Source organism: Perca flavescens, chromosome 2 (genome assembly GCF_004354835.1).
Source record: "Perca flavescens isolate YP-PL-M2 chromosome 2, PFLA_1.0, whole genome shotgun sequence".
Taxonomy (NCBI): domain Eukaryota; kingdom Metazoa; phylum Chordata; class Actinopteri; order Perciformes; family Percidae; genus Perca; species Perca flavescens.
In genome coordinates, this window is record NC_041332.1 from 19,687,001 (window position 1) to 19,711,589 (window position 24,589).

General features: G+C 40.2%; 1 protein-coding gene across 1 annotated transcript in view; it reads right to left on the minus strand.

Annotated features, from left to right (window-relative positions):
- The window catches only part of LOC114563211 (alpha-1,6-mannosylglycoprotein 6-beta-N-acetylglucosaminyltransferase B), a 117,741-nt gene that overhangs the window by 43,709 nt on the left and 49,443 nt on the right, over positions 1 to 24,589 (minus strand). Inside the window, exons 5-8 of the mRNA XM_028590053.1 lie at positions 22,120 to 22,196; positions 21,532 to 21,711; positions 17,471 to 17,635; positions 4,315 to 4,484 (exon numbers count right to left, since the gene is read on the minus strand). Of these exons, the coding sequence (XP_028445854.1) occupies positions 4,315 to 4,484; positions 17,471 to 17,635; positions 21,532 to 21,711; positions 22,120 to 22,196 (592 nt within the window). The remainder of the gene's footprint in view (positions 1 to 4,314; positions 4,485 to 17,470; positions 17,636 to 21,531; positions 21,712 to 22,119; positions 22,197 to 24,589) is intronic.

Below are 24,589 nucleotides of genomic sequence, written 5' to 3' on the forward strand. Positions count from 1 at the left end.
GAAAAGTTAAATCATAACATTATAACTGTAACTCATAACAGCAGCATTAAGTCACATTAACTCATAACAGCAGCATTAAATAATAAAAACAACCAGTTGCAATAAATTAGTCCGAGGGGCAAAATGAGAAAGGGGCACCTTGAGTGACCACAGAATTAGGTCTAAGTTGGGTTTAGTTTTAGGTTCATGTTCATGGTTAAAGCTCATGTTTGCCCCAATATCACATATAAGCAGCACTTGAGCTAGTGCCCCAGGGGGCATGACCAAAGGGCCCATGTTGTTGGGAAAATACAAAACTGAGGAAAACACCCATGACTATTGTTTTCTACATACTGTAAGCCCTCACACTGTTGGCAACACGTGAGCAGAAATTTTATCACATTGGTTCCGTGGATCTTCACATCCAGACTCCTGTATTATAAAGTGACTACTTCTTTCATCCACATGGCCTGTCCAGTGTGTGCTACACTGCAAAAAGGCCATATCTTCCTGCCCTCAACCAGATCATTTTATCTATTAGTATTACTCACTCCTTTTTTTTTTTACTTTCTATTTGTCTCTTTACAGTGGTGACATGATCAGGCAAAAACATGCTGACCATCCACCTTCACATTGACTTCAGCAGCTCTCAGTGATCTGCACCCTATAGTTTGTAATGTGTAGCAGGCGGAGCCCTGTCTTTTCTCCTTCTCACACTAATACATCTCAGGTGCCTTGCCAATCTAATTGGCACCAAATTCAACTTCATTTCCATCATGCTGCTCCGTTAGCTCACATTGTAAGGACTGCACACTCAGCAAAGACGAGGAGATGCAAAAACCTGTAATAAATTAACTTAGGTCTGTGTGCTGCAGTGTGTGAGCAAGTAAGTGGTGCAAGCAGAATGTCTGCTTTGTGCAGAAATGAAGGACAGTGCAATATCCAAAACAAAGAGATGGCATTTATCAGGGATCCTTCAAAAAAATCCAATGCAAAGAGCCAATATTTGCATATTTGAAAAACACAAGTCCCCACCCAAACTCCACAGATGTCAAATCAGCACTTTGCTGTTCTCCCATGTCCTCCCTCTTCTCCCCTACAGGCTTCTCCACTCACATTTTCTCATCAGTCCATCCAACCGCACAGTGACAGCCTTAAGACTGAGATATGTTACACAAAAGGGAGATTATAAGAGATTTCCTATATCATTATGGCTGTAGGCCAAAACACAACACAATTACATTAACATAGAGGGAACACAGATATAGACTACATACGTAGATCAGTTTAGTTCAGGATTTTAATCTATATATATATAAGTATATTGCATCCTGAGTTAAATAAAAAAAATGTTTTTGTCCATATATTGGTTTATTTTCACTCTCAGCCATTGTCTGTAGGCCACATTATGTTAGTGAGTCCCTGTGTGCTCTGATCATGCACCTCTAGTGAATAAAGTCCAGCCACCTGAAAGTAGTACTGAGTCGATTTACAAATCCGGGTCTATGTTATGTACAGTAACTCAACCCTAGATCAAATCATTCCCCCAGTAGCCAATTACAGCTACCTTCTGATTCCTCCTCAGCCAACTACAAGACTCACACGTAGCCATGAGACTAATGCACGCACGCACACACACACACACACACACACACACACACACACACCAATGTGGAATTGTGGAGGTGGATTAACCCTGTTCAGCTTTGTTCTTTGTTTTCCACTTGTCGTGGTCGGCCTGCTTGTCCGGATTGTCAGACCATTCGTCTATATTTTTATCTGTGTCTAGCTACATCATGTGTGTCTTTAAAAGCAATCTTGTACATTATTGGGGACAAAGGAAGAAAATCCACAAAAAATGGACAATACTGAGAAAAGTGAGAGAAAGTAGGTAGAGAAAGAAACTATTTTAACTACACAGGAGTGCTTTAAGAGACAAAAATAGTATAGTTAAGAAATGTGAACTGAAAAAGGACTGTAGTGTGCAGCTTTGAAGTAGCACATTTTGAAGGACTTATTTACCCAAAACAATGTAATGGGACATTGTTTATCTGTCAGTATGTCACTTTATGTCCATCACACCAGCAGACAATACTCTGGGTTGATACCAAACTAGATCAACATCAGCCATCTGTGTGGAAATACTGCGTTTGTCGATTTGCATTTGAGTGATATTTTGCAAAAACTGATTATTGTAAGCTGCTCAATGTGTTATCACTATGGCCTCCTCTTTTCTTGTCTGTTTGCTGACAAAATGCAATGATTGCATTTTATTGGTTTGAATATACACAAAGCCAATGTCTGAGAGTATGGAGAAACAACATAAAAATGCAGCAGATGTTTTTTGTGTTGAGAATAATCTATTATTTCACTAATAATACTTTGTAGGCCCTGTGTATTTTACGGTGCCAAGAAAATCAATACTCATGTTTTTCAAATCACAAATCACTGTGCAGTTGTGTGTTTAGCAAGGCAGGACATATGGTGGATAGGTATGCATTTGAACTACATAGCATGACAGCACATCTTACGGATCAGTATGCCACTAATAGCTAAAAACAGTGTATCCTCCTTTAAGCAGCATCTGTTTGCTCAGAACTGATTTTGTCACTAATGGCTTAAGGGAATGGACCCTTTATAGTATTACATTATAATCTATAACATTTTAGCTGTAATGAAGCAAGCATTAGCCAACATGAAAAACAAAGGAAATATGAACAGTGTTTTTATTTTTATAGTACAACTCCATGACAGCCATACTGCATTACCACTGTATTTCAACCATACCCTCATTTTTTTACTAACTGACGGCAGGGACCAAGGGAAATGAAAGGTGTGGGAACAAAAAATTGACACCAACAGAAAATGATTGGACACACTGCATAACCCTTCTCTGTTCCACTTTACTGCAGCAAACCGTGTGGAAAGATTGACATCAGGAGGCAAAGTTGATGTGCCATTTCTCACACCAGTGTTTTTTAAGGACTGAGTCAGGATCCAAATGCATTTTGAAGAAAGATTAGACTACTTCCTCAAGTAATCCAAAGCTAAAAACTATTTTTCCCTCAAAAGCCATTCCATGTTGGCAAGGCGGACGTAATAATTCTTCATGTATGTTAGATTACACTTCACAGTCGCCTAAAACACATCACGGCAAGGGTTGTGAGAAAGACCAATTTTAAAATGTGGGTGCCGAGACATTACTGTGACACGCACGGAGCCATTCACTTCAAGTCTGACAACTGAACTCAGCCTTGTGGATGTCCCTGCCATATTTAAACTCATTTTTTAAGAATAAAATCCCTCTTGATTTTCATACTCTCTCCTGCTCCCTGCAGATGTGTTATATGTCTACAAAATGACTGCCAAAGGCTTTGGGTCAATACAATACGTCATCTATGATTTGTGAGCAGTGTCGCAGGCAGTGAAGAGTGTAAAAGAGTTCAGCGGGGTCTCTGTAGACATCATTATATTGATATATACTCTATACCTGTGTCATGGTAGTGATCAACGATGGCAGAAAGACAAAGACTATTGGCCCAATCAAGGCAGAACAAAGACGTCACCCATCTACAGTGATTCAGTTGTCTTCTCCAACTCATACCTATTCATAATTCTACTGTTCAACATTAGCCATCCATCTTCACAGGAGTCTGACAACCTGTGTGATTTATTCAGTCTTGACCATGAAGTAGATATTGCATAGACTGGACAGAACAAGCCTGAGTGATCTATCCTAACAGGGCTGATTTAGATCCATCCACCACACAGTCTGTGTGTGTGTGTGTGTGTGTGTGTGTGTGTGTGTGTTGTGTTTGTGTTTGTGTGTGTGTGTGTGTGTGTGTGTGTGTGTGTGTGTGTGTGTGTTGGCCCTATAGCTGTATCCGTCAGCAGAAACATGCAACGTGCTGATGCAGGGGATAAAAAGATACACACCAACGCAGTCACACTGACAGGAAGCTGTGCAGCGCATCAATATAGGATCAATACAGCAACAAATAAATCAACAGGACCTTAGGGCCCTCATACATAATCTTAAATCGGAATAGGGTGTAATTAGAGCACAAGGCTTTCTTAAACATGTTGAATGCAATATGCGGGAGTACAAGTGTTTTCTTGGCTGGATAATCCCTATATAAACACAATGTAGCTGGTTAACAGGAGGAATATCACCATACTGGCTTCTCTTAATAGTAGTTCAGATTCAGAAGCAAACACTGGTTGATTGGATGAACGAGAAATGGGGTTATGTGTTATCATCACCTGCTCAAAACCAACAGCCACTGACAAGTCAGACATCCTAGTAGTTGGTAGCTTTAGGATACAGTAACTTACCCCTGCAGCTCCTTGACAGACATGGAGATCTTGAGGTTATGTCCCAAAACATGGAGGGCAGTGAGGATGTCAGCCCACTGGACCATCTCTCCCAGAGGACCCCCTTTCAGCACTTTGGGACTGAAAACATCTCCAGACTCCTCGGTTAGGAAGCCTACATGGACCAGGATCTAAAGGACAAAATAAAAGTAAAATAAAAGTCTGTGGAGAAGCTCAACAATAAGCTCCATTTGAGAAGAATATTCAACTGAATATTCAACCAGTGCAGAAGCTTTCTGAGGCTTTATCAGTCTCTAACTAACATGACTTAAGTGGTTTAAAGGGTATTTATTTTTTACAGTAGTTGTGGCCATCATTTCTATTGGTTATAAAACGCTCACCAAAGTAATCAATGAGATCTGGGAACATGGTGACAATGAAGTCCAATGCGACAAAAACATGATCAGCTACTGTAGATTATTTAAACCACTTCCTTTAAGTAAAAGTTGAATTAAGAAGTTGTTACAGTATGTAATCTGTGATGGATGCTTACAATTGATGTTAGAGTAGTTCCAAATAAGTTTGGCTAACCTGGGGGTGCACTTATAACTTGTATGATCGTCTCACTGCTTGCGTTTTTACCATGGTCCCACTTTTCTTTTGGCTATGTCACAGTATTCATAAATCGCAGCAATTCACTTTGTGAGCACAATGTTGTTATTACTGGTGGAAATGATGATCAAAAGGAGTTGTAATAAACTGGAACTATCCATTAATGTGGGTTCAACACAGTTATGAAAAAAGGCATACCTTTTTTTCTGAGTAAATGCTTCTCATTTAATAAACCATTTACTAACAGTAACAAAACCTTTCCCAATACAATTTCCTAATTATTACAGTTTTTTCCAATTGCTAAACGACAGTGGGCACAACTGGAGTCACATGTGCAAAACTCAAACTACAGTCTGCACTACCAACAGTCACCTGAGCTAAACAGTTCACATCACCTGCAAAACAGGCTCAGTGCAGCCAAACACTATGCACAAGCCTCACTGAGATAACACACACTGTCACTCAGAACACACTGAGGGTAAAAACACTAGCGTCAAACACCAATACAGAAATTACAAACTTTTTCATCTTTACAGTTTGAACAATTTGAGTGACTTGACACTAGTCAACAGTTTATTTAAGGAAAAAATATAGATTGTATAGCATACCAATTTTTACATAAGATAAACAAGAAGGAATGAAAATCTGCAGTTTTTCAGTTTAAAGTATTTTGTCTCTAGTAATTTATGGAATTACTGGGGAAAAAAAACTAAAAGGTACATACGTAACAGTACCAAAGAATAGAGTGACTAATCCTGCCTCTCTCCAGCATCATGTGGCAAGTTTTCTTCATCACATTGGATGTCTGCATCATTTCTAAATACAAATGAATGTGGTGTTTCTATTGCTTTCACCTCCATTACTCTCTGAAAAACAGTAAGAACGCAGTTTTACTATTGTAAAGATACAGTGTTTTTCACTTTTTTTTATAGCTGTGTATATAACCTCAGACATCTTACCTGAACATGTTGGTATCTTTGCTCTTTTACCTGTTTCTCTCAAACAGTACAGTGTATAATCGTTTCATTCTTATTTGGTGTTTGTATACAAAAAAAGGTTTTCTGAGCTTTCTTTATATAAATACCGTATATGTTCACTAACTAGTCTAAAACAAGACACTTGCTTAGGCTTTCAGCTAAAATTGCAATCAGCAGTGTTTGATAGGCACCAGACTGAAATCTATTCTGTTTTGAATGTGTGGTTAACAGTTTTGACAGCAGTGTGTTAGCATTTGAACAAAGTGCTGTAAATCTACAGTGTTGTGCACGTTGTGGTTAAAGTCATGGGATAAGTGTGTAGAGTTTTGAAAACTGTGTTCAAGCAATGAAAAACGAACTAGAGTTTGGTCCACATGAACTGCTGCTGTGCAGACTGTAGTTAGAGTTTTGCACATGTGACTCCAGTTGTGCCCACTGTCGTTTAGCAATCGAAAAAAACTGTAATGATGTCCTGCTGCTAAGTATGTGTACCTTTGCCTCAATTTCACATTTTACATAAAGTGGCAGCTCTGAACTCGTAATTTAGATGCACAAATCTTGAGTAAAATATCCAAAAAAGCAGTAACTATTTAAAACACGTATTTTACCTGCTAGATAATAGGTCTGAAAACATCAAGCCATTCTTTATTATGTACCATATTGCACATTTATCCAAATAAAATACATTACAGACAACATGTCTTGATGGTGGTGCACTAAGTTATATACACATAAAGGCCAATGTCATAAAGTACATTTAATTTAATCTGATTTATATTATATCATTTATATATGTGTGCGTAGTGTACTGTATAAAGTTAAGCTCCTTGAAAGTTAAGCTGTGCAAAATGTTTTAATGAGTTTGAGGATTAGAATCATTAGAATTTCAGACTCTTCCAAAAGAAAATTATGGAAACTGAAAAGTAATTCTTTGAAATCCCCAATGAATGATCCCCTCATGCTCCAATGGAACAGCATGCACATGTAGAAATCTAATTTCATATGCACTGTATGTCTATACAGATAGTTGCTACTAATTCCTAAGCACCCAACTGGAAAATCTCTTTTGTTTTAAAACATCATATAAAACGTGAAGGAATTATCACAGTTTATACTGTATGTTGCACTATCATACAACTTTGCACTTGGATGTGCACCTAGCTACTGCGTAATTAGTGCAACCCACCGAGAAATGAGCAACACGTTGCCTTTCACAGCGGATTAGACACAGCCATGTCCAAACGCTGCTGTGGTGAATAATCCTGATTAGCTAACGCAGCATGAACACTTCCATGCAACATACATAATGAGTTTAAGGCCAACTGTGTGGAGTTTGCCAGAAAGTTTTGACGCTGATTGCTCACTATGTATTTTCCTCTCTCTCTCTCTCTCTCTGCTTGTATGTAAGTGCATATGCGTCCTGTGTCTGTACCTTCACAGCTTTGAACTGTAGTGGTAATGATTAAAAGCTTCCAAGAGCTTTTTTAGACACAGTGCACTCTCTTCCTCTCTCCATCATGCCACATTAGCCACAATGCACTAATGTTTGAAGGTTACTGGTAACACAAACACCAGTACGCAACAAACAAACACACACACTGCTCATACACATTACACATTTAATGATCCTGGCAATGTAACAGAAAGAGAGAAAAAACACTGGATATCTGAAATTATTTTATATAAATATAGATAGTGAAGAAGGATTGTCTTGTATTATAGCTGAACACATCCAGTACAACTACTAAAAGTCATTCCACTGAAGTTAACATGTACAAAATGTATGTAAAACATTGGACAATGGCATGTATGCAGCAGAGCCAAGCTCCAGTGAGACTCTAGCTGGCGTGAAAAAAACCCTGATTTAATAAGCCTGGTCTATTAACTTCTGCTTCATAAAAAAGATAAGTGAAATTTAATTACAGTTTGGGTGGCAGATGGCAAGAGTGAGGACTCATGGTGCCACTACTATTCACTCTCTTGGCCTGGTGGCGGTGGTGCTGGTGAGAGTGTATCACACAAACACTGGCATAAAATGGACACAGAAGGACACAAATTTCAGATACTGGCAGCAGCAGTAACACTGCTAAATAAATATGGGAAATATCACACAGCGGCAGCAGAGCTGAATAACCATGAATTAGATTCTATAAAACTGGCATCCACACAGAAATGAAAAGTTAGCAGGGAGCGAGTTAAGGGTGCTTTACAAAACCTGGCAACTTGTGCCCATGATCTAGACTGCTGAGGAGGGATTTTACTTCCTCTGTAATAGGCAGCATTTATCTCTATTTGCAAATTTTAATTCCTCTGTATGGGAACCGAATTAGAGTGGAGTTCAATGACACATATCAGACCAGCGCTGAAGAAGTAACCTTTATATCACAGAATAGGAATCAATAGCTAGAACAGAGAAGAAAAAGAAACTAGTGTGGGTGGGTTCGCACTGTGTTTTACCATGCAGATCACCGGCACACACTCTCGCCGCCAACACATTCCCGCATATTTGCTTACGCACTCATTTGAAAATGAAAATGAACGGGTGAAACAAACCACACAATGTTGACAACAGAGGGAGTAACACTAATTTTAATTTTAATTTAATTGTTTATTTAGATAAGGACAGTGCATATTAATGGACATCAGTACAAGTACACAATGTAAATATTCTAGAGTTAACACCATTGCAAATTTTCATCTATTGTCCCTAGGCAGATACTGTACATAAAAAGAAAAACATAAAAACAGCATGATGCAACACCCTCATAGTTTGAGAGGCAAGACAAACACTAACAACAGTCAAGATAAAATACAACAGAACATGTGATTGTCATACATAGTGAAATGTGTGAGGCAGTTAAAAGTGAGTGCAGCTTTGGTTTTCTAAAAGCCAGATTTTTAAATGTGTTTTAAAATTGATGTCCCTTATTGTGGGGGGCAGGCTATTCCAATATTTATTTCCCTTTACTGACAAAACAGTTTGTCCAAATGTGGTGAACCTAAAAGGTCATTCAGTGGAGGAGGGGCATGATGATGTATAGCCTTACATACAAAACAGGCATACTAAATTTTTTTAAATTCTCAAAACTCAATAGTTTGTGTTTTTCCAGTATGCTACAGTGATGAAATGATAATGCTTTTTTATCCAAGATTTTAATGGCTCTCTTGAAGAGAACTTCAATAGGCGTTGTCATGTTAGTTAGTGACCAATTTGTAAAACAGTACTCAATGTGTGAGAATATCATTGTGTGTAGATACATTCTAGCAGCACTTAGACTGAGAAATGACCGATTTGTTTGAAATTCTGTAGCTTGAATTTAACCTTGTTTGCCACCCTTTTTACATGACTTTTGAAGGTTAAGTTAGAATCCAATGTCACCCCCAGATATTTAAATTCCTTTACAATTTTAGCTCCTCTCCTCTAAGGAACACATTAGTCAGCTTTGTGTTTTGTTTGGAAATCACCATGCAGACGGTCTTGCTGGTGTTCAAATGGAGACATGACCTAGTAAGCCAGTCATTAAGGTGGACCATTGCAGATGTAAGAGTAGATGAGACCTCCTGATACTGTTTGCCATATGTGTAAATTACAGCATCATCTGTATACATATTGATATTAACATTTTGACATACATCAGGTAAGTCATTAATGTAGAGTGAGAATAGAATTGGACCAAGTATGGAGCCTTGGGGGACCCCTCCTGGACAGTCAAGAAGGGGGGGATTTGGGGTTACTAACACAGACACATTGCTTTCTACTGGACAAGTATGAATTCATCCAGCGGAGAGCTTGTTCAGAACAATTTAAATAAGTTAGTTTGGATACAAGAACATGATGGTTTACAGTGCCCTCTTCAGGTCCAAGAACACAGCACCAACATAAGATTTAAAAATGGGACTGACCATGGCCACCTTCCAAGCTGACGGCACAATTGAATGTCCGAAGGACAGGTTGATCAGATACGTGATCGGATATAAGAGAGACTCCTTGTGCCTTTTCATGAAGTTGGTGTCAAGCCCATAGATGTCCTTAGCCTTGGAGTCTTTCAGTGTCCTTATCAGAATCAGAATCAGAAAAGCTGAAGAGAGGACTTTATCCCATTCCACCTCTCCTAAAGCTACCCCAAGGTTCTGCTGTTGACCAATTGGGACTGCTTCATAATTACATGTGGGTTTTGCTGAAGGATGAAAGCGTTGTTTTGCTAACTTTCTGGTAAATAAGATTATATTGTGATCCGACAAGCCAGTCATAAGATTGTGTGTCTTTGTGACTCTTTCAGGTCTGTTTGTGAACAATAAGTCTATTCTGGGTTCTGATCAATGACTTATTCTAGTGGGTTGTTCAATTAACTGTGTGAGATTATAGTAGTCTGTAATGTTCTTGAGGTTTCTTCTTCCACTCTTATCATTCCAGTTTATGTTAAAATCCCCCATTATGATAACCTCTTTGTTGAAGTCACAGTTATTGAGGAGAGCTTTTAACTGATCATAGAAATCTAACTTTGCTGAGGGTTTTCTATACATACAAATCAGGGTAAATGACATTTCAGCAGACAGTGAAATAACACCAACACATTCAATATCAGTTCCCCTGGGCCATTCAATTTGTTTGCATTTAATAGTGATTTTCACATATAATAAAACTCCGCCTTCCCTCCCTTTGTCTCTGTCTTTCCTAAAAGTATCGTATCCTGGCATGGTAATTAAAGCCTCAGGAGAGGAACAAGTTATCCAAGTCTTAGTCAGACCAAGGAAATCAATATTGGAATTTCCAAGTAAATGTTCCAGTTGTTTGTGTTTGGACGTCATACTCCGGATGTTTAGGTGTCCGCCAAACAGCCCTTTTGCTTTACATCCAGGGTCCAATATAGTTTAGCTTGATTGAGCTTTGTAGCTCTGCGTTTTTTCATTACGTGATTCCTAGGTCTGTAATGCAGTGTGACAAACTGATGGGAATTTTGGAGACTCACTACCGCTGGGGATTTTGACCGTCTGCTCTGGCACCGAGCCTCCTCGGCACTGCTGCTTGAATCCCAAGCCAATGACTGAGCGGCTGGCATAGACAGCCCCGGTAACGCCAGGAGTGGGTATGGTAGAGGCCTAGCCATAGCCCCGGTGGTAAAAAAGTTATTGTGGTGTGTTGCAGGCTGTGCATCATGGAATGGCAGTCCCATGACATTGTTTTGTGTGCTGGCAGCAGGTTGTGGGATGTGGGTTAAGTTCTACATCGGCAGTGAGTAGTAATCTAATAGTGAGTTGAATGAGCCCAAGACGCGGTTAGATGTCATGACAAGTGATCTGGCGGGCACCTTCGTATATCCATTGATGAGGAGTTTGGAGTACAACAGGTGTTGACTTCTCCTGACGGAGTTGAGAACATAGGTGTTTTCTTTGTGGAATTGATGTTGTATGGACAGCAGGAACTGTAAACCACGAAACCATGATGGTGATGCGATGTGAATTTAGGCTTAGATGGTTTAGTTGTTTTGGACAAACAGCACAAACAACACACAGAATCTGCCAGACTGCATGCGTGTGTGCCCGTCTCGGCCATCTTACCTGTAGATAATATGTCTTTGGTTAATTTTGATGCGATAGTGACATTATGGCTATGTTTGGGGGCAAATCAGGCCCCAGGGAGGTCAAACTCCCTGTTAGACCTCTTATGATCAAACTGTTATAAATATAAAAAATAAATCTTAATAGACGTTTAACAAGATTGTTAAACGTCTAGTAATATTGTATTAGTAATATTATAATCTAAAAATGTTGTATTTAAATGTTTTCTCTTCCTATTGTCCCACACAGGTGGTGATGGCGCAGTGGATATGACTGAAGCTAAAGCTGTCTGTACTAACTCATAAACTCCTGTATCACGGCCAGCTGCCTCCCTCAGGAATTTGATGACACACCAGAGAGTGGAGCTTCTTATACAGTGGACTTATGGCCCTCCCAGCTGGTGTGTGTCTGAGTGTGTGAGAGTGTGAAGATGGATTTTGGATTTTGTTTGTTTTTGTTTGTTTGCCTGAATTTGTTTCACACTGACATACTGTACATCAGTGAACTATGTATGTGTGTGTGTGTGGATGCTTGTATGTGTTAGGCGTGGCTGCTCGCTCATTCGCTGTGAGCTCGGGATTATCAAAAGGATCTGAAGAAGAATCACTACTGTTAATGTCCCGTGGGGATGTAAACAGTAGGCTTGCCGAACCCACAGAGACAGACCGAGGTATGATAACAACGCTCTCATGCTCAAATCTCTCGCTCACCTTCACCGTCTCGCAAAACATTTATGCCACAAACCAAGGTTGGTAACACTTTACTTGAAGGTATCTACATAAGAGTGACATGATACTGTAATGAACACATAAGAGTGACATGATACTGTAATGAACACATGACACTGTCATGACACATGAACCCTAACCCTAATTCTAACTTGTCATGACAAAAACCGAATGATACTTACTAAAAGAAGCGTTATGTAATAAACGTTTATGACTTGTTTATAATGTTTATGACACGTTCATGACAGTGTCATGTCACTCTTATGTAGATACCTTCCAGTGAAGTGTAACCCCACGTTTTTTTCACAAAATCTTTTTGGTGTAATTATATAACCAGGATACGCTGTGGAAAAGGAAATCTTTTATCTTTTATGTGCTGATGTTAAGAATGTTTTATGTGATATGTCAGTAGAATCCTTGGAAAGTCCTTGGTGCATACATATGAGATCAGAAGTGGCTCTCGAGTATGTGGTACCACTCCATTGCTCTGCTCCACTCATCACTAACTGGCTAACGACGGAGGAATGCTAATGCTTGTCTTAGCATCTGTTAGCGCCAGACTGTGTGAGTGTGTCTGACCCTGTTCACTCATGCACTGTGGCCCTTATGAAGGTCGCAGCTGCGCGATGGAAGGCAACACAAGCTGGCACTGCCAACCATAACTACTCTAACCTTAATTTCACCTTCTCCGTCATCTGCCTTTTACACCTCTGCAGACTTACTTTCCCTCTCTTTATTTCTTGTCACATCTTTCCTTCTTGTTTCCAACCTGCTTCCTCTCCCTCCCCCTCCCCTTTCCCTTTCATGTACCATTAGTCTCCTACTCCGTCTGCACGTCTTCAGTCAGAGGTCAATTCATTTGGGGTTCAGTGTCTTGCCAAAGGACACTTCGACATGGAACTGCAGGGCCTGGAATCGAACCACCAACCTTGCGATCGGTAGGCGACAGCTCTTACCACCTGAGCCCGACGCAAATCTAAAATGGGTTGGTCTGAAGTAGCTACATTACCCATAGGTGTGATTTGGGCGTAACGTGCAATAAACCAATCCGAGCGTCATCTCACATTCCCTTTAAAAGCAGGCGTGCTTATTCCATGGCAGATTGCTATTATGATGGCGGATTTGCCAGGCGCATGCCAGGAGCGGTTCACAGCTGAGGAGACCAACGTTCTCGTCAGGGCTGGAGCAGGAGCTGTCCGGGATGCGGCAAAGTATAAATGCCCGTCTTGTCCGGGTGGCAATGTTGCTGCGGCCACTCGGGCGCATCTCCTCAAGTCTGGAGAGGATTGCTGCAGCCATGAAGTGTGGGCCTCCAGACACACCACCCGCGCCTGTTGTGCCCCTTCCTGCTACACTCACTCCATCTCCGTCCACCCGCTCCACCAGGAGCGCATTGCCACTCCCGGACTAGATCCTGTGTCCAATCCCACCGTAGTTCAACATCACGTCTCCTTAAGTCCTCAAATATTTCCTCATTTCCTCATCAACACATCCATGATTCTTGGAAATGTTGTGTAAAACACAACAAACCACAAAGAATGCTACCTTTTGAGGACTGTACTGTAAAGTGCCTCCTGACCTATCCAAACACCTGAAGTGCATTTTCAGTAATATTCTATCTATTCTATCCTTGTAATTATGTATGGTTTGCAAAAATGGGAACTGCTGCGTCCGTGTAGATGAGAGAAGCAAAGTGTATGCGCGTTGTGCACACGCTACATTATGGCCAAGCATGCGCCCCTAAAATAGCATCAGAATAACGCAGTTATTAACTTGACATGACCAGGTTTTTCCTGGTCTGTGGCGGAATTGTTTTCTGAAACTGCAAAATAGCACCAGGGAACGTTTGCGCCTGAACACACCTCCTCTTTTTCGCTGAACCGCCCCCGGGAGCACAAATACATTCCCTAATTTACCGACGTGCATCTGTGGAGGGAAAAGTCCGCTGTGCGTCAGGTGCAAAATAGGAATGATACATGCGTTGGTGTACAAAGTCAATTACGCTGGGTGCAAGATAGGGCCCTAAATATGAATGCTCAACGCACACCAAGTAATGCTGATACACTTAAACTAAATCCAGATCGGCAGCGTCTGCAATCTAACAGGTTAACAAGAAAAGGTCACCGTCCTTGAATCTGTACTATCGTCTCTTAAATGCCTCTCCATTATTTCATGGCTTAGATGAATGTCTCTTATTATGTCTAGAAAAAAAGAGAACAGCAATTTGCTATACACAAAATATTCCATCAGCTACGTTATAATGGCTGAATGGGTTGACCCAGGCTTTTGATTTGAGTTTGATAAGGGCACTAAAAAAAAAGGTGGCTACTCTCAAATGTATAACTGCTTCGAAAGTGAAGTGCAGCTAAAGGATAATTTTATTCTTTCTGAGCTCCACACAAATAGGCAGACTCATCACAAAATAAAAGAGGTTTCCTAGAATATTTAGGGCAGGCTTCTACTTCATTCAGTGTGGCACCATGCATACAAAATCTCTCAAACATTTATCTGTCAAATATATTTGACTATATGACGTTGACTTCAGAATGACATTTTCCACAGTCAGTCTCATGCAAGCCTGTATACTGTCCTTGTGTCTGCAGATGAGAGTTCAAAAATAATCATCATGCTTTTTCTCTCCCTCGACCCCCCCCACTACACACACACACACACACACACACACACACACACACACACACACACACACACACACACACACACACACACACACACACACACACACACACACACACACACACACACTTGCCTCTCTGCTCTGCTAATTTATTCTTTTTCTGAGTAAACATCCACTCTGCTTACAATCAAAGAGAAAGTCAAACAAGGAAATAGAACAACAGAGCCCCATTGGATTTGCAAAGACTGCACACTCAAGCAGAATGCTAAAGTTGTGATTGGAAGGGAGGGATTTTTGTCAAATACAAAGGTTAGGCGAGTACAAGGCTGTATTTAATTCACATCAGACAATGTTTTTTTTTCTTCCCGAGGTCAGAGTTTAAGTGAAAATTAGAGATGCACCAATAAACCGGCCGGTGACCGGAATTGGCCGGTTTTCACATACTCGGCCATGACCAGCGACCGGCAGGTCAGTCTGACATATGCTGATTTCATGCCGGTCAATGCTACAATTAACTGACAACATAAGTTATATGAGTTACAGTTCTCAAGAACGCAACACACAGATGCGACAGCACAGTCTCTTTTTCCTTTCTCTCAACTTTTCCGCCGTGTGTAGCACGTGTCCGCGCTATTCTCACACATGTAGGGAACCTCGTGAATTAACCTGCAACATATCAGCTGTATAGGGATATTGGATGTGAAAAGAAGGAAATGGTTCTAACATTGCACTTTAGATGTGTGTGAATTTCCCACACCAGGGGTAATTATTTTATATATTATATATTTTATAGTGATCCATTTATCTGTTCAAAAAATGTTCTATGCAAAAATGTTCTATTAAAGAAAAGATAGAAAATAAATATTTGCCTGTGCTGTAAAGTGGTTAGAAAAAATGAAATCGAAATCGGCTAAAATCGTTATCGGCTGGCCTAACTCAAAGAAAATCAGAATCGGCCTAGAAAGTTGTAATCGGTGCATCTTGAGTGAAAATGAATCTGGTCAAAAATGGTAAATTTGACTGATACAGACTGAGGTATCCTTTTCAAATTAAATGTATGAGATTCTGCCTTTGGCTTTTATTGCAATCATATCCAAATAGCAGTCATGCACACACATTTTTACTTATATTTCTAATTATTGTGAAAAACAGCATTTGACAGCCAAGGCTAACTCTTACAAACACCAGGACATCTGTTGTTCAGATAGCTGCAGCACATTGTAAAGGCATATAGGCTGTTCAAGCAGCCACGGAGCCATGGTAGAGGATAACAAATCCCCTCAGTGCACTACAAGAAAGGAGAACATCAATCTCAGAGACAGATGACTATTTCCACCGGGGTTAACTTATTTTAAAGAGAGATGGGGGCAGAGAGAGACATTTTGGGGAGAAGAAGCAGAATGTGTGCTCAATCTGCCTTCTCGCATTAACTCATTCATTTATTATTATTATTTTTTTGACTAAAAGATTATGAGTCTACTCAGAGTGGGGTAAGAAAGGTAATAGGTAGGGAGGCTCAACAAACCTAAAAATGTGGTGTAGTTAAAAGGTTACATGCAAAGCAAGGCAAGGCAATTTTATTTATATGGCACATTTCAGCAACAGTGCAATTCAAAGTGCTTTACATAAAACATTAAAACGCAGATAGAAATGAATACAAAATTAAAAACTGTGACGTGTGACGTTCTCGCGATAGTACGGCACGTTCTCGCGATAAGACGCCACGTGGTGTGTATGTTTAGACATACACATGGATAGTTCAAAATGCGTATAGATAACACGCCATTTGGCTTTAGGAAAGTGGCGTGTATGTTTACGCAAAGTCATGATGCCATGTTGGCACATAAGTGCCATTTCATCGTAATCCCAATCGTTCATAATCATCATCTGTCACCTGGTTTCTCCTTTTCATTTCTGTCTTCTCTCTCATCTATCCTTGCATCTCTTTCTTCCTTTCTCTCACACAAAGCCTTGATATACATGGCTACTAGCAGGAAGTAGCCAAGTCCATACTGCACACACTTTTGTGTCAACCAAAATAAGGTTTTACAATTTAACAGTAAGATACTGCGATAAATTCTTAATTTAGAGAATACATCTTTAAGAACTATCTTTGAACGGCTACATAATGACAGTTACACGCCAATTACACAAGAATAATGCAGACCACAAAAATGTGTGACAACCTGTCATTACCTCCTCTATTTTTTTTTCCTAGCATCATTCAAACTGAGATCCCTCAAGAAGCATCTAAAAAAAAAATTTTAAATGCCCAATTACTTAAGTGGAAAACATTGTTACCTGTGCCTTGTATCTTTGAATCGAAATGCTTTTAGCTAACTTTGAATCCTATACTCACATTATGACTAGAATCCGAGTATGACGACGTGCACTGTGTGTGTCAATGCTTTTCTCTTGTCATCCTCTCTTCTCCCTCCTATTGCACCTTTTTTTTTTTAAAAGACTACCACTGTTGTGCATAGTGTGTATTGTAACACTCTTCACGCCATTTAAGCTCTTGATCTCACAAAGTCTTTCTTAGCTGCACTTTGCCATGACAAAAAAAGTTCTTACAGTACCTGATCACAGTTGAAAGAATAAACACTTTACCCAGCGTTCTCCTACATCATCAATCACCCTTTTGTTTTCTCCCCTCCTTCTCTCACCTTCTTCTGGTCCCTCCATCGTTGCTCCAGCTTGGCATCCAGGCGGTTGGCGGCCGTTGCCCACTGCTGTGCGAGACGGCGGATTCGGCGCTTCATGAAGCTGAGGGACTCCTTTCCTGCCCCAACCTGGTCCAGCAGCACAGAAAGGTCTGTGCGAAAGGCAGCCTGGGAAGGTAATGGATTGAAAGTAAAAGGAGAGATGGAAAAAAGTGAAGAGAAAGTGTGAGAACATAGAAATCAAGCACAAAGTGTACCACAGTCATTCAAAATTTTGCACCAGCAATATGGGTGTTAATCTTAAGCTTTTAGCTACACTAGTGGTGTAACTCTAGGGGCCCTATCTTGCACTCAGCGCAATTGCCTTTGTACACCGACACATGTATCATTCCTATTTTGCACCCGACGCACAGCGGACTTTTCCCTCCACAGATGCACGTCGGTAAATTAGGGAATGTATTTGCGCTCCCGGGGGCGGTTCAGCAAAAAAAGGAGGTGTGTTCCGGCGAAAATGTACAGTTTCAGAAAACAATTCCGCCACTGACCAGGAAAAACCTGGTCTAAAGTCAGTAGCGCGTTATTCAGATGCTATTTTAAGGGCATATGCTTGGCCATAATGTAGCGTGTGCACAACGCGCATACACTTCTCTCATCTACATGGACGCAGCAGTTCCCATTTTTGCAAACCATACATAATTACAAAGGAAAATATTACTGAAAATGCGCTTCAGGTGTTTGGATAGATCAGGAGGCACTTTACAGTACAGTCCTCAAAAAGTCCCAGCATTCTTTGTGGCTTGTTGTGATTTACACAACATTTCCATGAATCATGGATGTGTTGATGACATAAATGAGGAAATATTAGAGGACTGAAGGAGACGTGATGTTGAACTTCGGCGGGATACGGTCCGGGAGTAATGCGCGATGCGCTCCTGATGGAGCGGGTGGACGGAGATGGAATGGGGGGAAGAGGAAGGGGCAAAACAGGTGCGTTTGGAGGCCCACGCTCCATGGCTGCAGCAATCCTCTCCAGACTTGAGGAGATGCGTTTCAGATCGTTAAAATAGGGCCCTAGGGATGGCAGTGGGTCCACCACTTTGTTCCAGACTGAAATATCTCAACAACTACTGGATGGATTACTATGGTATTTGGGGCAGACATTAATGGGCTGTTTGAACTTTGGGGATTCTGTGACTTTTCACATCTAGCGCCATCATCAGGTCAGAATTTTATATTTTTGTCCATTTGTTTGTTTATCTTAGGAATAAACGTGCCTCAGAGAGCCATTGGGGCTGTAGACTCTTAGTTTGGTCTTTTATTGACTTAAATGCTGGTAAAACACAGTGAACAGCAAAGCAACTGAAGCAAGCAAGATGTGAAAGAGGAGTGTCACCTGCAGATTTAAGCCACCAGTTTTAACACCAGCTGATGTAACCTGTGGATACAAATCTTTTTCTTGTGTGTGATGGGAATTCTGTATTCTTTGCAAATGCAAGGAAACATTTATTTTTTATTTTTAAAAGAATAAGCCATTTTGCAACATGATGCTAAATTTTCACCCTTTATATTTTAGATAACTATTTCAAGAAAAACGGTGTCCCAAGAAAACCCTGTACTTCACTTTGCTATTTGTTTCTTTGTTTCTAGACTTGCTTTAGCTTTCCCTGTCAAAGAAAAGTTACAACAGCATGCATTTTCTAACTTATGCTATTAACACAGAAAACTTTTCCCCCCTGAGAACAATCTTGGCTCTGCCCCGTTTGTGTGTAAGATACAGGTAGACTGTAAATCCACAGTTCAGTAATTTGGGTCACAGGGTACAGTGACATTCTGCTTTGCCTCCAAAACATTTCACTGCCGCCACAAATAAAGTGTAGTAAGCAAGGGGAAACCATACACACAAAGACACACATCACTTTAATAACGACTTTAAACATTCATGATTGCTTTGTGTTCCCAAACAAACGCTGTAGAAGGCTGACCAAGCCACTATAAGTGGGAACAATACCAAAGATGACAACCAGTATGAAGTGTGCATGAAGACTTTCCTCATTCCATTTGGTGAACATCCAAATTCAAAGATCCTTATTATTGCTGCACAGGCATTAGAGGGCACCATGTACTTTGCCACCAAGGTGAGAAACAAAGTACTTCATATTAAAATATAGGCAATTTCATTGGCCTGTATTAAAAAGCAGTCAGAATTAATTGTAAAATTAAGAGTGGAGAATTTTCCTTTCCTTTATGAAAGCCAGCAAGCATAATTAGGGAAAACTTTGACTGCTCAATTCATGATTGTTACAAATTATGTTGCTGTTAAGAAGCTAGAGAGCAAGAAATATACTGTATGTGTTAAATACGTTTTTGTGGGTATGACCAAATGGTATGGCAAAATGCTCACACTCTATAACCTAAAGTCAATATTGAGGAAAAATAGAGGTTGCAAGATAATGATGAGGGAGATCAGGCCTGTTTTAATTATTAGAGAGTAAAGAGACTCAGATGAAGGTTAACTATTATGAAATGATACTTAACTGAACGGCATCTTTTGACATCTTTTTAGCACTCTTATCCTGCCTCTTTTGATTGGTACTCTGGACATGTGACTGACAACTTGATGACCACCAGTAATCACTCTACATTTGCAATTTTTGGTCTTTGTTGTTATTAAAGGCTGTCTTAAAATATAAAGGCAACAATTTGGGACAAATAATACAGTGAGAAAAAAACACATCTTATTTGTCTATTCCAGCAGCTGACTAAAAACAATATTGCTTGTCTAAAGTCTTTTCTTTTCTTCACTCTCTCTCTTTTCTATTTTCTTGACTCTACTCTCTTTCCATTACAGGACTGAAGATTCTTGTTTTAATTTTCCCTTTGGGAGCCAGCAATTAACATTTAAGGTCACGGTCTACTGAATAGATATTTGTTTAGCTGCCAACAGTGCAGAAAAGCTTAACAATAAGGTAAGAAGGGCAAATATCTCAATGTTGTTAAAATGTTTTATTCATGTCATGAGATAAGAATCATTCTTTTCTTGTACTTCACACTACGCATTTGGTTGGTCTACAATTAAAATCCTTTTCTTTACACAGAATGCACTGGAAAGAAATCCAAATTCAAAGAAGCTTCCACAAATCATCTACAGTGGCCAAAAGGGGACAGTAGTAACAGTCTTGCTTAAATATACTGTAAATCAGCTAAATGAAGAAAAAAAAAAGTTGAATGTTGAGGAGGGTGAAATACAGCAAAGGCTTCTCCTAATAATCAGCGGCATTCTCTGGTCCTCATTTCTACCCTCGCAGTATTTTACGAATTCATTTCCAGTATTTACACATAACCTTGGTGAACTGAGCAAGATTGGAAACTCTGAGTTAGTAGCCTGTTTGTTTTTGTGTGTGGCTTTTTTTAAGCAAACAAATTGGAAATAGAGCAGATCTACAACCTTGTGTTTATGTGAACTTAAAGCAACACTAAAGAACTTTTCCTGCTTCGGTCCCCCGACAGGTTGGAAGCGGAATTGTCCATTACATTACATTGAAGGGGGACCGAAGCGGGAAAAGTTCTCTAGTGTTGCTTTAATAAATAGAAAATCTTATCAAATGTTTAACCCCTAACTTGTGAGACATGGGTATTAACTAGGAAAGTGAGGTATATGTGAAAGTTATAGCCACAAATGGAGAGACCAATATTGATAACTTGTGGTCATAACATTACTGTAGTACAGTAGGCATTGTGTATGTAGTTAAGTTATGTTTAATATGTATGTAAGTAGTTGTAGTAGTAAGCTAGTTGCTGCTTTCTTAGTACATGTAAGCAGTATTGTTAGTTGCGTTGAGGTGTTGAGCCAAGCATAATCACTTGTATTTACTGTACATCTATCAACTGTCAACTGGCAGCCTTCACCCACTGTGCATGTGTGTTTCTGAATATATATATATATATATATATATATATATATATATATATATATATATATATATCTGTATGTATGCCTGAAATGTCCAATGTAACATTTAATTTTGCTGGTGTCTGTTTTGCATGTTTGTGAGTCATCCTCTCACCTGTCTCTTAGGGGCCTTTGGCTGCAGTACATACTGGGTGGGGGTGCTGCTGTGGTTCCTCCAGGCGAGTGGGGGGCAGAACCACTCAACCTCGCTCAGGTAGACGAGGAAGGAGCAGTCTGAACCATCGACTCCGTAGAAGGCATAGCAAGGATCCGATGTCCAACGTGCACGCATCCACTAGATGGTATACAGAGAGAGCACATAAACAAAGTGAGATTTACATTCATGTACCAACAAAATCATGTAAAGGAATAATTACTTATTTTCTATAACAGCGGTTCCAAAACACCAGGGCCATGCACAGATGATTTGCTTTCCATGTGACATCGCCCACCAAAAGGATAGGGATTTTGAAGAAGAAGCTTAAAATCAGTAATGATTTCTTCGAAGGAAGCAGGGGAGATAATGGCTATGTGGCCTGTGTGTTATAATATCCTAAAATGTGGTCTTGTGGGCTTGTGATGCCCCTGTTAACTCCACCACCACCTGTCGGCTGGTCCACAACAATGCTGTCAATAAGGATCACGGTTAATAACACCTGCTGCACCATCATATTCCAAATAAAAACAACAGATTGACACTCACATCTACTTTCCCAGGACACTCTGGGAAGCGGGGGTCTCTTGGTACTTCACACTGGCCTGATGTCACATCTCTCATTGCTGAAAAGACACAGTGAGTGACATTTTACCTCCAGTATTAAAACATATACGTAAAGCATACACGCACCAGGATCCTCTCCCATTTTTAAAGGACTTGAACACCTCTTCTCAGGACTGTGTGGGTGTGTAAAGACTGATTGACATCTTTCTGAGCCTCCTGTTAGCTTTTTTGCACCTGTTACGGCAGGACAAATGCCACCTTTATCATTATATTGGTAGATGAAGATTTGTGATTCCCATCAAAGCTCTGGCCCACCTTCAACCTGAGCATAGACAAATCACATAAAGGCAAGCAGTCGGCCCACGCTATCAGAAGTTTGCTTAGCCACGGATGCTAGTTCGGAAAAGCTGTCTGATGCCTGCAGCCTGACCGTAACAGATTAATCACTGCTGAAAACCTAGAAACTAAAAACGAAGTGTGTCGAGTTTGTAAGTCATTATGTTAGCCTGGCTTCAGAAAGGTACTAAAACAACGTGTGTGCCAGAGCCAGACACGTCAGCAGAGGTCCAAGTCCAACCAGAAACATCAGGTATGATTCATGAGTCGATGTGAGCGGAACAGCTAGCGTTAATGAGGATTCTGCAGCTACCAACCTTAACGTTACCTTAGTCAGTGACACCGACGTCAACAATAACGTGAGTAACAAAACACATGGATGGCCTGACTGTTGGTCAAGGGGACCAAATTATGTATTTTTGCTCCACGAAAAGATAACAAACTGGGCTGCAAAACATGTAGCAGCATCCCCTCACTTGCTGGCCAGACAGAGAGGGGACTAAAACTGTCAAGAGAATGACACGGCACACACAACACACACACACACACACACACACACATACTTGTTTAAATAAATACATACATTTATGTTGTTAATAAATAACAACAAATTGTTGTTGTACCAAGTTTTGTTTTTCACTGTAGAAATCTCAAATGTCATAAAGATTTGCCAATTCAAGAGAGTACCAGCACCTTTTTTTTCCACTTCAAGCACTGACATAGAGCTGTGGACTGACTGGTGGTCTGGCAATGCAAGACTGCTGCTTTATTAGTCTAGGCTTAGCTTACTCAAGTCAGTTGGCTTTACAGTAATGTGAATATTTATTATCCAGTGGAATTAACTATTCTAACAGCGATTCAACCAGTGTACTATTTATCAGCTCATTTAGCAGCATATGGTGCATGTCAAAGCCTATTAAAAATGCAGGTATTTCTTTAATCAAATAACTTTCACAAAGTGACTGCAGACACTTGCTGGACCCACAGGCTTACTGCTCATGACTGCCAGGTTACAGTGTCACTCTCGTTAACAGCTTTGTTCCACTCGCTTTTGGACATTATGGCAATATTTGCTTCCTCCATCATCATTAACATCATCGCTTCCAGCATATGCCATATCGCACCATATCGGCTCTACTGCAGTGCACACTTTTCACTGGGCCTGACAAAGCAGCACAGTCGTCTCTCACTGCTGCCAACCATCCTAGTGTTACGCTAGCAAATGCTTCTGCTCACTTAGGCTACACTCACTACATTAATTGCTCCACTGACTTAGTTAACTGCTTCTCTGCTACTGAAGGGAAGAAATAAAGGGAAGAGAGTGACTGAAATGATGTTGTCTGAGAGGAAAATGCAGCTTCAATTTCTCAGTGTTTCTCTGTCTTTCAATCCCCCCTCCTTGTTCTCCCCCTTTCTCTCTCTGGACATATTTGCCTTTTCTCTAAGTTCCGTCCGTTTCCATTTACCTAATGAAAAATAGACACTTTTCCACATAAGTCTTCCCCTGGGCTACTCTCCTTCGACTGAAAAAACACGGACAGTGAGACACACATTGCTTACAAATATGATTACAATAGCAACCACTGTAGCAACAATTGGAAATGTGGTCAACTAACTAGATAAAAAACTTGACTCCTGTCCCTGCAAGACAGAAAATAAAAGCCACATTAGTGCTTGAGGGGTAAGGAAATTCTAATCACGTCCTTTTTCTCTCTCTCTCTCTCTCGTCGTTCCCTCTTGCACATGCCTGACCACGAGATAAATAAACTGCCACTGAGCCGTATGATAATAAAGTCTGCCGGCAGTGTTTCAATTCATCTGTGATTAGAGAAAGCAGCAGTGTTTTCATTTTGGCATTGTCCCTGCAGATGCAGTGGGGGAAAACAAAAGGAGATGTAATGCTAATTTATTCTCATGTAAAGAGTTGGGCAATTACCCTCAAGAGAAAACGTCAGAGAGGAGAATCAGCAGGAAAGAATAATCATAATGGGGGTTATATTATGAGTGTGTGCCAAACTGTCACAATCTTAGTGTTATTTAGGTTTTGATTAAAAATGTTCAAGAGCAAGACAACAGAAAACAACAGGGTTGGATAGAAGCAATAAAGCAAAGATGA